The sequence below is a fragment of the Corvus kubaryi genome, unplaced genomic scaffold (genome assembly GCF_017639235.1).
Source record: "Corvus kubaryi isolate FWS band 111438036 unplaced genomic scaffold, C.kubaryi_AGA036_p1.0 37285, whole genome shotgun sequence".
In the NCBI taxonomy this organism is placed as follows: domain Eukaryota; kingdom Metazoa; phylum Chordata; class Aves; order Passeriformes; family Corvidae; genus Corvus; species Corvus kubaryi.
In genome coordinates, this window is record NW_024581089.1 from 478,837 (window position 1) to 493,385 (window position 14,549).

General features: G+C 43.3%; 1 protein-coding gene across 5 annotated transcripts in view; it reads left to right on the plus strand.

Annotated features, from left to right (window-relative positions):
- FAM120A (family with sequence similarity 120A) overlaps positions 1–14,549 on the plus strand; it is a 49,504-nt gene that overhangs the window by 838 nt on the left and 34,117 nt on the right. For all 5 annotated transcript variants that reach the window (XM_042026641.1, XM_042026639.1, XM_042026643.1 and 2 more), the window contains exons 2-3: positions 5,431–5,677; positions 10,387–10,469. In XM_042026641.1, the coding sequence (XP_041882575.1) occupies positions 5,431–5,677; positions 10,387–10,469 (330 nt within the window). The remainder of the gene's footprint in view (positions 1–5,430; positions 5,678–10,386; positions 10,470–14,549) is intronic.

The window sequence follows — 14,549 nt, forward strand, 5'->3', positions numbered from 1 at the left end:
GCCCCCTCCCCGCCGCTCCCTGCCGGCTCCAAGATGGCAGCGGGGGCTGCCCGCGGGGGGAGGGAGGGCACCCTCAGCCGCTCCTCTCAGCGCCTCAAAATGTCGCCCAGACCCGCGGGGGCGGCACAACTTTTGGCGGCCTCAATCCCGGGGGGATTTTGGCTTATTTACATGACGCTCCCCGCCGCCCCGCCAAAGGCCGGAGGCCGGGAGGCCTTGGCGGGGCGACCGGCAGCGCCCATGGCCCGGCCCGGCCCGGCAGCAGGGCGGCTTCTGCCTCCATGTTCTTTCGCTCCGTTGACTCAAAATGTCCCTTCTTGCCTTGTGGGCTGTGGTACCGCAGGGGAGAGCGGGTGGGCGAAAAGCATCTCTGTAATTAATTATTGAGGGGAGGAAAAAATAATTAATCAGTTTAGTTCTCGCGCAGGATGGATCTGCAACAAGTTCCCGGCTCAGGCGTGATGTTTAAACTTGGGCTGGAGGGGAAATGGCTCGCTGCAAAAAACACAGGGGTGCCACTTTTGGCTTTATGGAGGTTTCCGTGTTTTGGTCAGCGTTTTCTCAGAATCAAGAAGCTTTTAAAACCAGTTGTAGAATAAGTGGCTCCTTACTCCATAACAGCAACACTTCTGGTTTGTGCGATCAGCAGTGCCAAGCTGACAGTCCTTCTTTTAAACTCCTTATTTTAAGGGGCAACCTCGGTTTTCTGGCCCCACAAACAGCCCTTCATGTTGGAGCTGGGCTCCATGGCCATCTTGTGCTCGAAGGCCACGATTTCAAAGGTTGCAGGATATGACCACGTCGCATCTCTGCCCACGGCTTTCCTGATTTACGATGGTTTCTCTTCAGCTGAGCGATTGTGTGTATTGAAACACAAGACGCTGGAAAAACAAGCCCGGGGATGAAGCTGCAGTTTTAGGAGTTGCCTGCTCACCTTCCCGCTGGGGAGGGAAGAGCAGCAGGAGGGAAGCACATACTTGTAGGCTTTATTATCTTAAATTACTTTTGTGTGTAGAAAAATATTATGTAACCTTCGGAATTGCTCGATCACTAGCAGCAGCTTAATGTTATTTGGCCTTTCGGTGGATTAGCAACGTTCTGGCTGGGTTGCAGCCCTGGGGTACAGATGCCTCTCTCTCCAAGGAGCTCACCCCAAAGGTGACTTTGGGTGAAGTTTCTCCTAGTTCTGCCAACAGGGCGGGAATCACTGTTGCTCCCTCTTAGCTCCCTGCTTGCTGGGCCAGGCCCATCAGTGGAGAAACACCGAGCTGGAGTGCAGCCATCCTGAGTTCAGCCTGCTCGGCAGTGGCAGTCCCACCCCGCGGTGGCCCCGGCTGTGGCGGGGATTGGGTCACCGGCCGGGGCCGCTGCGCCCGGCAAAGCACGTGTGGAATGAACTGGAAGCGGAGGCGAAGCTCGTTCTTGCAGGGCATGTTCAGCTCTGCCAAACGCGATGCCTTGGGCTTGGCCTTGGTTAAAGTGAGGAGGTTATGGCCATGTGTGCTGCAGTCATGTGTTTGCCTGGTCAGTGTAGAAGCCAAATGGTGTTATCTTTTTTGGACAGTGGGAATTTGCATGATAGCAAAAACATCCTATCATTTGAACTTTTGGGGACCTTTTGTAGCTAGGAAATAGTTTTGTTCTTTCAGCAAAAAGTTTTAGGGCCCATGCAGTGAAGGTCCTTACCTTGACCTGTTTGTGGGTGCATTATAAATCTTCCTTATTTGTTACTGAGACTTGGAGATCATTAGTGAAAGCAATGAATGGGGTAAAATAAGAATGTTGTTTTTCTTTTAATGTATTAAAGTGGAGACTTGGTTTAATGCAACATGGAAATGCATAGTACCCAACAGGGGGCCAGCTGTTTTGATATCAGTGGGAATTTGGTGTTTGCAATAGTTTTGTAGCATGTTGAACTGGCTGTTAGTTTGTTAAGCATTTTCTGTCTCAGACCTGACTCAGGTACATTACATCTGAACGAAGTTGCTGCATTTGACAGCAATACCACCTGTAGCATTTTGTTTACTTTCCAGTGCAGCTGCAGCATTAGCTCCTTTTTGGTTTCTTGGTGACAGGCCTTATTCCTAATCTCTGGAAGCAGTTATAGGAGTGTGAGCACACTCATACTGAGTCCCTTTTCTGTCATTAAAAAGTACCCCAAATTTGCAAAATCTCAGTAAGCACAACATCCTCCCAGTTTTGCTGGAGAAGGTTTGGGAGGTGTATATTTATTTGTCTTTGTCAGGTTAGCCCTGGGAGCTGGCAGCTCATTACCAGATACTGAGGGCTGTGGGGGAAGAAGTTGTTGCTGTCCACACCACGGAGCCACCACCATGCGTGTCCAAACTGCACTGGTTCTCTGCACTGCTCAGCTGTCCTGGGGATGGGAAGGATACCAGCAATTTCTGTTTGATGCCTCATTTTTTTCAGCTGTCAAGAAACTCTGTGGATAAATCTAGTTTTAATGGGTTCATTTTCAGGTTAACAAGGATATTTCATGGTTATAGTGGTCGCATGCATAATACACGCCAAAGATACTCCTGAGCTTAAAGCACTTTCCTTCTCTGGTTTTTGTTTTCTCTTACACGATTCATTGTCTTTCTAAATCTGCTTTGTTACATATATATTTTTTTCTCTAAGTCTTCCTTCAGTTTTGTTCTCACTTTGGTGTAGCCCTCCTGATGGGCACGGAGGAAATGCGTCTTGAAGGTGTGATTTTTATTTACATGTATAGGTGATTTTTTAAATTTACATATGCATAAGACAGTTGTTAAATTGTAGTGTTTTCTCACTTTGTTTGGAGAAGTTGGGTTTGAGAATACTGATTGACTTTAAATAATGAAACTGATTTTCATATTTTTAGGAACATTTGAGTCTGGAGTAGGTTTCTGTGTGAAGCTAGGAACTGGCTATGAATTTAATCTATTTTGGTAATTAGAGAGGAGAAAAAGAGTAATGTCTTCTATCCAGAACAATTATAAATCACTCACAGATGGTTTCAGCAGTACATAAAAATAACAGGTTCCTCCAGGTTATAACAAATATCCTGCGGGTTCTTAGTTTTGTTGTGACCTGATATTTTTCAGTTTGGGGGGAATAATTTTTAAAAGAAAATTCTATGCGAAGTAGGTTTGCTAAAATTTAAATATTTAGGCAGTGGAGTTCTTAACAACTCTAATACTTTGGGGAGACTATTTTGTTCTCAGTATCTAAAGGTGCTCATGTGTATTTATTCAGGCAGGATTCTCTCTTTCTGAGCCAGCACCATTAATGTTTACACAAGATTTAGGCTTGAAAATATTCCAAACTCCTGGCTGTGATTTCTACCACGTCCCCTCTCCCTGGGTTGGTTTTGAAGCCTGCATGTTCCTGGGTACCTCTGCATTTGTGAGAGCCGTGAGATATTTCTCTGGCTCTCTCATCTTGTTTGAGTTTTACATTGTGGGTTAACTGTACTTTGGTAAATACAGCTCTTTCCCCTGTGATGGTTGAGTTATTTGAACATGGATTCTCGTATTCCCTGAACACGCAGTGGCTTCGTGCTGGGTTAGAGAGCTCTATAAAATGGGGAGGGAACTGGAGGCTGTGGAGGTAGAGGAAATAGCTCATAGGAAATCAGAGGAGCTGCACACCGAGCTTCCTCTTGCGTTATCTGCACACCCATGTCACACCTAGTGCTGCAGAAGGAGTTCTCACTTGGTTTTTTATAGATCAGAGCTGCTTGTTGTGCATGCAGAGAGGTTGGGTTTAGATATATGGACATAATTTAAATCTATCTACCCTTAATTAAAAAACATTGGAGGGATTTTTCTAATTTAAGACCTGTGAAGACTGGTGGGTGGGGGTGGGGTGAAGCCTAAGTTTGCCTTCCTTTAGTTAGGAGCTGTGTAAGTCTGATGTCTTTAAATTTTTCCAAAAATGTTTATGGTTTCTCCCACACATTATGCTAGAGGACAGCATCATTGTGAGAAAAATGAGTATGTGTGTTCTTCTCATGAAGAAAGTAAATGTCAAAAACAGTCCATCAAGGAAGTTTCTGAAGAAGTAACATTTTCTGAAGACAGGCAGGGTGGTAGGATTAGGAGCAGGGAGAGCTTAGTGAACTGGTGTTTGGTTGCAGGAGCAGGTGAGGTGCTGGTTGTTCTGCTGCTTGGGATTTGACTTGAAAGGGAACATCTTGCGAAGGTGCACGGGAGAAGTAAAATTTGACATACCTCTTTGGAATACTGTAGTTCAGCATCAGGTTCAGCAAGTGCAAGACGTGAGTAGAAGAGAAAGGGTCACTGTAAACTTGCTGTGGGTGACTGCAGGGGCTGCTGGAACGGGCTGTGGAGTTTGGGACCTCCTCTCCTGTTCTGCAGAGGAAATAAATAGCCTTGCTGGCACTAAGGCTGTATTTATTCATGCGTGCTGTGGAGACTGAAGCTAATAGTTTTGTACTAGTCTGTTTTGGGATAGCTTGCTATCTACATTGTTGTTAAAATGGAATACTCTGTGAGGGTGGGTTATACCAACACCCAGCTTCCAAGGGGATTTCTGAAGCACTGAATGTATATTATGCATGTGGATGGTAGAAGCACTAGGGATCCAAAGCCCTTGGCTGGCTGTAGTTGAGTGTGCTCGTGTGCACACTGTAGTTGTAGCAGTTCCTGAAGGTATGTTGGAATGCAGAACTGTAGGTACTGACCTGTTATCATGGGACTTCCAGTTTCACTACAAGCTTCTTGATTAGAAAGGGTTCCTTTTATATTTCCAACATTAGGAATTGGCCCATGTCTCCCTGCACATGTCTGTTCAAGTCATCTGATTTCTGTAGCCTAAAATATGTGCTTTGCTAGGCAACAGGAGTGGAGAGGTGAAGTTTGGGCTATAAACTCAAAGCAGTTTGCACCATCGGATACAGCTGTGCATGAAGGGATAGGCTGAAGGTGGAAAGGGGAAAAAAGTTGGCTTAAATACAGCAAGGTTTGCATTTGAAAGGTCAACAAAGTTATCTCTGTTCATCTGGGGTTGTGTTTGGCCCATTTAATAGTGGGCCAAAAAACTTCGTATCATGGGGGGCATCTTGGTGTGCTGAACTGTTGGAGTACCCACAGCCTCAGGGCTCTCCCCATGAGCTGGTACAGACACACTGGAACAGTAACATCTTCAGAGTTGAAGTGTTTCTGGTAATAAACAGTTTTTTCAGATGAGTTCACTCATACAGAATGCCGCTACAGCATGCGGCCTTCCAGAAGCGTGTGCTTCTGCGTGCTCCTTACGTCCTGTCTGTATGTGCTGCGTCACTGGAGTTTTTTAATTACTTTAAAAATATCTCAAGTGTTGTAAATGCATGTGTATAGTTTCAGAAAGACCCACTGTATCATAATAGTTTTGATAAATCAGTGCTGCCATTTACACTGGAGCTAATTGCTCTGTCTTCCACTATAGGTTGCACAGAGCATTGAGGATCATCATCAAGAAGTAATTGCTTTCTGCAGAGAAAAAGGTTTCCATGGTTTGGTTGCATATGACTCCGATTATGCATTGTGCAACATCCCTTACTATTTCAGTGCCCATGCCCTAAAACTGAGCCGGAATGGGAAAAGCCTCACAACAAGCCAATACCTAATGCATGAAGTTGCCAAGCAACTGGACCTGAATCCAAATCGCTTTCCTATTTTTGCTGCTCTTTTAGGTAAGTGAAGATGCTGCTAGTCAGCCTTACAATTTCAGTTTCTATTAACTGTTTTAAAATAATGTGTGTGTAATTTGACAAAGCACCTGGGGAAAGGCATCCCTTTGTTCCAGACATTCCTGCTGTGTGAGGTGGACTGGATGTGTGTTTGAGGTCAGACATACCCAGTTTGTAGAAACCTTTGAGCAATGCATATTGTGGCTGTCTAGAAAGAAGAGCTGAAAGCAGGGATTCAGCAGAGCTCTGCTTAGCTAGAATGTTCTCTGTGGGTTGGGGGAATCAGGACAGTTGTGGTTCTAGTTTGGGTTCTGTATAGTATGAGGTCTAGTTTCAGTGGTAAACTTTCCAGACTGGAAGTATGCTTTTATCCTGAATTCTGCCTAAAAATAACACCTAAAAATAACACCTATGGAGTGAAGGTGCTTGGTTTGCTGGGGCTTTTTTCCGCCCTCTGAAATGAGTGTTGGATAAATATGGCAGCATGTCAGCTGCAACGGAAATATATTGAACTGTATAATTGAGTGAAACTCAGCATTTCTGAAAACACAAGTGACCAGCATTGTACCATTCCATTGGTTTTGTCTGTATACTTCCTTAGCACTCTAGCTTTTCATGCTCACGAGCTTCTCATACTCAGCAGCACAGGAGGGAATGTCTGCAGTTTCACATTCCTGCTTAAACGGGACACTTTTAACACACTCTTTCCACAGCAGTGATAGTGAATAACTGTCATACTCTCAGACAGAAGAGTGAATTAATTACTGACAAAGTTGACTCCAATGAATAAGATTCATTTAGAACAGCATTCTAACTGCTTTTTGGGAGCAGCCATGTTCTTGATCTTGTCATGCTGTGCAAACAAATTAAGTAAACTGGATCTTCTTTTTAGTTTCTCACTCACTTTGTTTCAGTTGTGGGTACATGATAGAGGAATAAAACTTCTTTGAAAGCTCTGAATGAGAGAGATTTTGTGTTACTGTTTTAAATGCTAATATTTTAGCAGTCTTTAATATTGCTCCCAGTCCAGGAAGGCACCTTCCATGTTAAGAAGGAAAGAACCGATGGCTCTTGCAGTAGAAAGCCACAAGTTTTTGACTAGCTGGAGTTGCTTTTTGTCAGTGTGTGTTTTTCCTGCCTGTGCAGGTGTAGGGAGGGAAGGCAGAGGGTTGGCTGAGCTGCCATTGCAGGAATTGCATGACAGACTACTATTGCTTGGCTTTGTTTTGGAGTCTATAAATAAGTTGGGGCATGCCAGTTCAGTGAGTAAGAATCACTGCTGGAAAAGCAGTTTCCCAGTTGCAGATACACTTTATGGACTTCATGGGAAGTGTGGCTTTAAGTTGCCACACAATTCCAGCTGCGTGGCCTGCTGAGACTTTGCTTGCTTATATCGAACAGTAGGTGAGAAAAGTTCTGATAAAGTCTCTGAAGGCTTTGCAGTTTTATGCAAGGAGCTCTTGGTTATTTTTCTCTCTTGCTGTCTTTCATGACCAAATATTTTTCAACGTGTTCTTAGGAGAAAGAAATTTGAGGTAATTTCGCATGATTACTCTAGAGAGATTTGGTGGCTTTCCCTCCTCCCCCTCAAATTGGTACAAAGGTTAAAGACGCCCAGGTCAGCTACAAGTTTAGTTTGAGTATTCCTTTGCATTTCTTGTGGGTGTGTGTATTCAGTATGAGTAAGCAGAATAAAGTTCACAGAAGTTAGAATAGAAGAGACTCCGGAGATCTTCGTGTGCTTGGGGCTTTTGTGTTATTTTTGTATGAGTGAATTTTAGGAACCTAGGAACCCTAGGTATTTGGGATAGAAAGTGATTATATGAGCTGACAACAAACTGATACAGTTTGCCTTAAAGTACTGGCAACATGTTTTAACTTTTGCAACCTTGATAATATAGTAACTTTTTTTTGTTGTTGTTGTTGTTAAATGGAATACTAAGTGCCTATATGCATATAGTTGTGTGTAGCATGAAATGTGTTTAAATTAGGGTGGCTCATTTTCTAATCTGAATTTTTATATTTTTGTTGAATATCTAAGGGCTTGTCTGGATTATTCTGCCCTTGCTCCTGTGGCCTCTTTGGGTCTTTTTTGATCCTATTAAGTAGAATAAAGAAAAGCACAATGGGAAGGAATGAGTGCGCATTTGATGACATGGGAAGGCACATGAATTTCTTCTGAGTACAGCAGTATAACTCCCCATGCTAGTACTTTGTGTAGGAATAAAATAATGTATTCTGAAATAATTACAGTTAAGCTGCTGGTTTAATGTTTGCAATTCCAGAAGGCCCAAACTATCACAATAGCTGTGATATCCGTATTCAACTTTAGGGCTGCAGATGTATTTCTCTGTATCCGGGAAACTAAAGTTTCTTTGTATTCAGATTCTTTCATGTCATTAACTCCAAGAATCAGTTTGGGGAATGCTGAAAGAGTAAAATCATCCTCAAAGTTTCAGTCTCACATTAAGCAGTTGGAGAAGCCTGAGGAATGACACTAAACCGGGCAGTTAAAAAGTTGTTCTTAATGGCAAGTGATTTGGGATTGAGTTCTGTTCAGGGATAAAGTCTCAATTGAAGTATTCTTTCAAAATATTTTTCTGACTGTATCAACGAGGCAAACTTCTAAAGATTGCTTTCATATGAGGTTCTGTGTGCACTGTGGTTGGTTGGCTTGGTTTACAGTTTTTTTCCTTCTTACAGCTTTTCATCCAGAAGGGGTTTATAGCTGTACCATTATAATACAAAGGGTATCCTTGGCATGTGGCCTGGATACTGTGTGCTCTTAAAAATTTCTGTTCTAATTGCTGCTGGTGTAAACAGGGAGTTGATTTGGGTTATTTTGTAACTTTTGACTCAAATACCTCAGAATAATTTTAAAAAAGAAAAGCAGCCCAAGCTTCAGCAAGTAGAAAAACAAACCCAGTGTGAGATATAGGGCTCTAATTCAGTGAACTCTTTAGAAAGGGCAGTGGCTTCAATTAGTATCTAATTGCTTTAAAAAAAAACTTAAGGCATACACTAAAATAAGCTATTAAAATGGGAAAAATCAATATATGTTGAGGTTGTTCAGCCAGGTCAAGAAATAGAGGTTGCTTATGTAACACTGATCTCTTTCCCACTGTGACAGCACTCTGTAACATGTTTAGTTATGGAATCCTGTACTGCTCCTCAGTAAAATTTTAGAACTATGTAAGGTAAGTACAGGCATCACTTCTTAATTGGACCACAAAAGATACTGCTGCACTTCAGCGTACATGGTGAGAATTGATCGAACACTGCCTTATGTGTGTTCTGGGGGATGGAGTTAACTGCAATGACAGATGGAGACCAAACAAAATTGAGGTTTTGGTGGACGGGAGAGAAGGCCTGACTGTTTTAAAAGGTAGCATCTGCAGGAGCGAGTGTCAGTTATCACAGAACTGTGCTGCTCTGGCCACAGTAGATTTTTGCAGACCTGTATTAGAAAGACTGTCTAATCTTACCTTGATCAGATTAGTGAGTGTGGCTGTTATATGCAAACTTATTGAATCTTTCTGATGTGAGATTAAAGTTTAAATCATAGCATCTCCTTGCTGGAGATCTTGGTAGGGGTGAAGTATTGCTTGAACACAAAGACTTTCCACTCTGAGAAGGCATCTGCTTGTCACCAGGCAGGGGACGGCTTTCCTGGCTTTCACAGGTTAAAGAGCATTAAGAGAAAACTAGATGACTTTACAAGAAAAATATCAAGAAAGAAAACAACTGCTGTAATATTCAGAGAATCTTGTCATGTTCTTTATGAACAGTGCATTCACTAATAAGCTGCTGCTCTATAAAACCGGGTATTGAATATATCCTGAAGTTTTCCACCAGAATTGTGTTAAGACATTCTGTTTAGCTCTTGTAAAGTTTGGATCTGCAGCCATTGAACTCCATCAGAGGTTGATTAGTTGTGTCTTTGATTAATAGAAATGTTTGAAATGTTTCCTAGTAAGAATTTTTTTTTGAGTGTGATGTGCTTTGGGGGAAAAAATAAACCAGTGTAGGTGATCTTCCATTAGGTATGAACAGTGTGGTAAATACAGTCTCTATCTCTGTCCATGGAAACAACAAAATAATTTCCCAATTCCTTCCCTGCTGCCAGCCCAAGGTCTCATCTGACCCGGTCAGATCAGCAAAAGAAACTTCAGGGACTGGGAACCTGCTAAGTGTCATTGGAGCTGCTGGCGTTCCTGAGGGTTAGATAAACCTGGCTGGTGCCTTGCTGCTTGACCCGTGCTGCACAGTGGAGCAGAGTGCAGATTCCAGAGGCAGCTCCCATGTGGATCAGTAATGGCACGTGCTGGGATGCAGAAGGGGCTTACCAGCATGTGTCAGGGAGCAATAGAATGTGTTCTTACACTGTTGCACCTGCATTGTGAAATCTCTTGAGGATTCCCTAATAGCTCCCTCACTGGCTTGAGGTGGGTCCCATGTTGTGCCTGGCTCCGTTGCTGCTGCAGGGGAGTTGGTTTCATGGAAGAGCGCTCCTCACACGCATAAAGTGGCTGTTGCTGCAGCAGCAGCGTGCTAATTAGGTTTTTCTGGAGTAACAAAAAGCTATCTGCAAGTTTAATCTGTTAATCCTCTTGATCGGGAGTTGAGGGCTGATTGCAGACTTGTTTGCTGTATGTAGAAATAGTGTGTAACGTTTTACAGTGTACTTAAATGAATTCTGTGTTATGTTCCAGGTAATCATATTCTACCTGATGAAGATTTGGCTTCCTTTCATTGGAGTTTACTTGGTCCAGAACATCCACTAGCTTCACTTAAGGTAAAAATTCAATATAATTCGGAGAAATTAAGCTAAAATCAATGCTACTGGTTAACAAGAGCAATGTGGTAGGTTAATTGAGAGCAGCTCTGCAAGGCCCTTGTGCTGGGTCACCCTCAGGTATCCCAGTCCCCGGCTGCAGAGGATACCTGGGGTCATTGGCCTTACAGGTCTAAACTTAGCCCTGTGATCCCCCTCAGTGCCCTTCAGCTGCACGAGCCGGAGCTCCAGTGTGGTTTGGCTTGGAGAATGCAGCTTCTTGCTCTCCTCTTTCTCAAAGAGGAGAGTTTTTTGTTTAGTCATGTTCTTCAGCTATCAAAAATAATGAGCTGTATATCTTCCTACCATCTTGTTTTGTTTTCTGCTGCTCTGAGTTTGTCTGTAATAGTCTGTTTTTGGAATGTAAAGTGTAGATATGCTGGAGAACAGATTGCATGAGAAAGCTAAAGTGGCCTTTGGTAGTTTTGGGGGGTTGAGACAAGTAACTTGCCTGATGCTCTTAGTTTACAGTACGTGTGTTCTGCTGCTTCATCACACTTGCCTCGTGCATCTGCCAAGTAGACAGCTATAAAAGGGAAACTGGACACATCAGAGAATGGGATCACAGTGACCTTTCTCTCTGCCACAACAAATGTATCTGTTTGCCTTTCTCCTAAGGTGTACCATGCAGCAAATAATCTGCTTTTTGTAAATTCTGTCAGACTGTTTTGTTATCTCTACAGCAAAAATAGGTGGGTTTTTTTCCCCTTCTGTTCTGAAAGTTTATTAAGCCTTGAAAACTTGTTTTGCCAAAGGTAGAATTTAAAACTAGATTCCAGATTTTCAGCAGAATTTTTAGGGCTTGCACATGCATTGTTTAGTGAACAGTTGTGACATTTGATGTTACACTCATCCTCTATTTTGCTGCCACTCTGGTGTTTAGGAAGGTAAGTGTCAGCACATTCCAGTGGCAAAACAAAACCTGCATGCATGTTTGCTACTTCCTTGTAAAATCTGAGGTGAAAAAATGAGTGAGTGTGCTTGTATTTTCATTTTTTACTAAAAAGGTTAGAATGTAGGGCTTCTTGCCAAGTGGTTGATAAACTTTCTGGTGATTCTTTCTGTGGTCTAGCCTGAATAGACTTGTTTGCCAGTCAGATCAGATTATGACTTCAGACACCTAGACCTCCTGGAAAGCCCTCTAAAGTTATCCTGAATTACTTAAATGAAAATTAGATATTTGTCATCTTTGCTTCTCGATGTACCTGTTCAGTGGAAATGCCAGCTGGCCTTTGTAGCTGGCATCCCAAGGAAGTGAAACATGTACCCTCAGAGCATCCTGGCCTGCCTTAAGCAGTCCTCCCTGATGGATTTTATCTGTTGGCCAATGTAATTAGATATGAAAGCAGTTCCCATTTGGCTGTTAAAGGTTCCGTGAAAACTGCTGCGCTGTTGTCAGTGCAAAGCCCCAGATGAGTGCCCTGACTGAGGAAAGGCTAGCACAACACGGGATTTGTTGAATTTCATGGCCGCTTGCTGGCCATTTGTTCAGTTCACAGCCCCAAACTGAGCACAGCACCTCTGTCTCCTGCCTGGCAGTTGTGTCAGGTGGAAGGACACATCTGCAGCAAACCAGTCTTCCTTAGTTACTGGTATTGGAACAACTGCCTGTTTGTTTCAGCTTTAATTTCACAGTGCTCATGGTTTGAAATGATAACTTGTTTCAGGAGCTCATTAATTGAGTTTCATTTCATTGACATGCTAGTATGTCAGTGATGTCACCACAGCTCCCTGTAGGGACCTCTTCAGTGTAGATCTGCACAAAGCAATATTACATGTAAATTTTATGAATGCTTAAAAAACCCTAAAAAACATTTCTATTAACCACAAGGCTGATAGCAAGGAGTAGTTTCAGAACAGTCCCAAAAAGCACAAGCCCTCATGAAAACTGGAAATGGGGGGAAGTTGTTGTGTTTCCCCAGGATGTCCTTCCTGGGCTGTGCTTACAAACTTTGCTTTGTTGTGTCTATTTAGAGTCACAACTGAGTGTTCTCCGTGCTCGGGAACCAAGGGCTTTAATCCCACACCTCATGCATCTCAGGATTTAGAAGGCTTTTTCTCATTGTGTAAAGATTTTAATCTTTTGTCTTTAGAACAGTATGGTCTTGAGCATCAAAGCTGACAGATTCTGTTCCAGTGGCCGGATTTGTTGCTTTTCAGGGAGAACTATTACAGTTAATAAAATACAATTTATTTCCTGCATTCTCTCTCAATCTTTTATTATGCTGTAGCAAAATAGTAATTACTTTTCCTGCAAGAGAAGCTTTGCCAGTTCACCAGTGGAAGAGGGTAACTTAGAAAAGAAACTACCAGCTTTGCTGGTGGAAATTGCTGGGTCTCCCCTGAAGTTGCCATGGGGAGGGGGGAAAAAAGCAAACCAGAGGAACCCCTACCTCTGTTTTAAAGGGGGGGGTTCATCCAGGAACAGCTGAGTAGAGATGGGAAGATGGGAGGAAAATGGAAAACCTGACTGAAGAAATCCATACTTAACCTGTGGAAGGAAATGAACCCGAGAGTCAGGACAACATCTCTATGTGTTGGATGAAAAGCCTTTCAGGAGACACCAGCAATTACCAGCCAGCTCAGCAGAACTGTGAAGATTCCATGGCCAAATTTAAATGAAGAGATATGAATTGCTGTTGCTGCAACAGGGAGAAAGAATCAAAAGCTGGATGTGACCTTTTCTGAGTCAGGATCTTGTCTGTCCAAATGTCCCTGTGGAAACATGTAATCATTGTGCAGACCTGCATTTGAGTCCTGTCACCTTCCTGAGAGCAGAGTTCACTGAAATGACCACCCAAATCAGGGGTTTGAAACAAGAAGAGTTGATTGATTTCCTGAGAAATCATCTGATTGCTAGACCTTGTTTGTAAACCAGCATTATTTGTGTGCTTTTGGATTTATCTTAAAGACAATTTGGTTTTTATTCTGGAAAAACTGGTTGAAGTATGGAGCTTCAAGATCAATGTGCAATACTGTCAGAATGAGTTTGGGAGGGCAGTTTCTTAGCTCTGGAAGGAATTGGTGCCTGTTTGGGAGCACAGACCACTGAAGAAGTGCTGACTCTTCATTCACAAGGTAACCTTAGAAACAAAGCTTAATGCAGTCTCCCTTTATTAATAAGAAGGGTATGCAGGGAAACTCCATCTCCTTAGTTGCTCCATCTCGGTGGAGAGGCAGAGATGCTTCCAGAAAGCAATCCAAAATATGCAGGTTAGGCTCCTTCTCTGAATCTCTCTAGGAAATTCCTGTCTTACTGTTTGTTGACTTCAGAGGGTGTTTGCCAGAGGGAGACTAATATGTGAAGTAGATGCTTAGGTAATTTGCTGCTGCTTAGATGACAAAGGGGACACTATTAAAATATACTTCAAATAAATGCCTTGTTGTTCATGGGGTATTTTGATGCTAAGGGTCATCATAATGCAGGTCAGAAAGACCTCAGGAAGTCATCTAGTACAGCCTCCTGTGAAAAGTGTGGTCAGCGTGAGGTCAGAGCAGGTTGCTCAGGGCATTGCCCAGACTAGTCTTGGAAATCTCCAAGGTTGGAGACTGCACAGCCTGTCTGGGCAGCCTGCCCTGTGGTTTGATGGTCCCGACGGTGAAGATGCTTGCTTTGCCTTGTGTGCAGTCTGAGCCCTTCTTGTTTCAGGCTATGTCTGGTGTCTTTTGCTCTTGCACAATGCAGTGCTGTGAAGAGCTTGGCTCTGTGTGCTCAGTTACCTTTCTGTGGGTAGTAGAAGGCTGTATTTCCAAAGCCTTGTCTTTCCCACGCTGAATAAGCCCCATTCCCTCAGCCCTGTCTTTACAGAGCAATTGTTCCCACCTCTTTGACAATCTGGATGGCCTTCTGCAGAACCAGCTCAACTGTTCGGCCACGTGGCTCGAGCCCCAGACAGAATGCAGTGCTCTGGAGTGGATCTGCTGTGTACTGAGGAGTGGGATGCCTGGGTTTGCCAGCTGTGCTCCTGCTGCACAGCCCAGGGTGCACCCTGCTGGCTCCTGTTCAGTTTGCTGCTGCCTTCCAGCCCCAGGTCCCTTTTG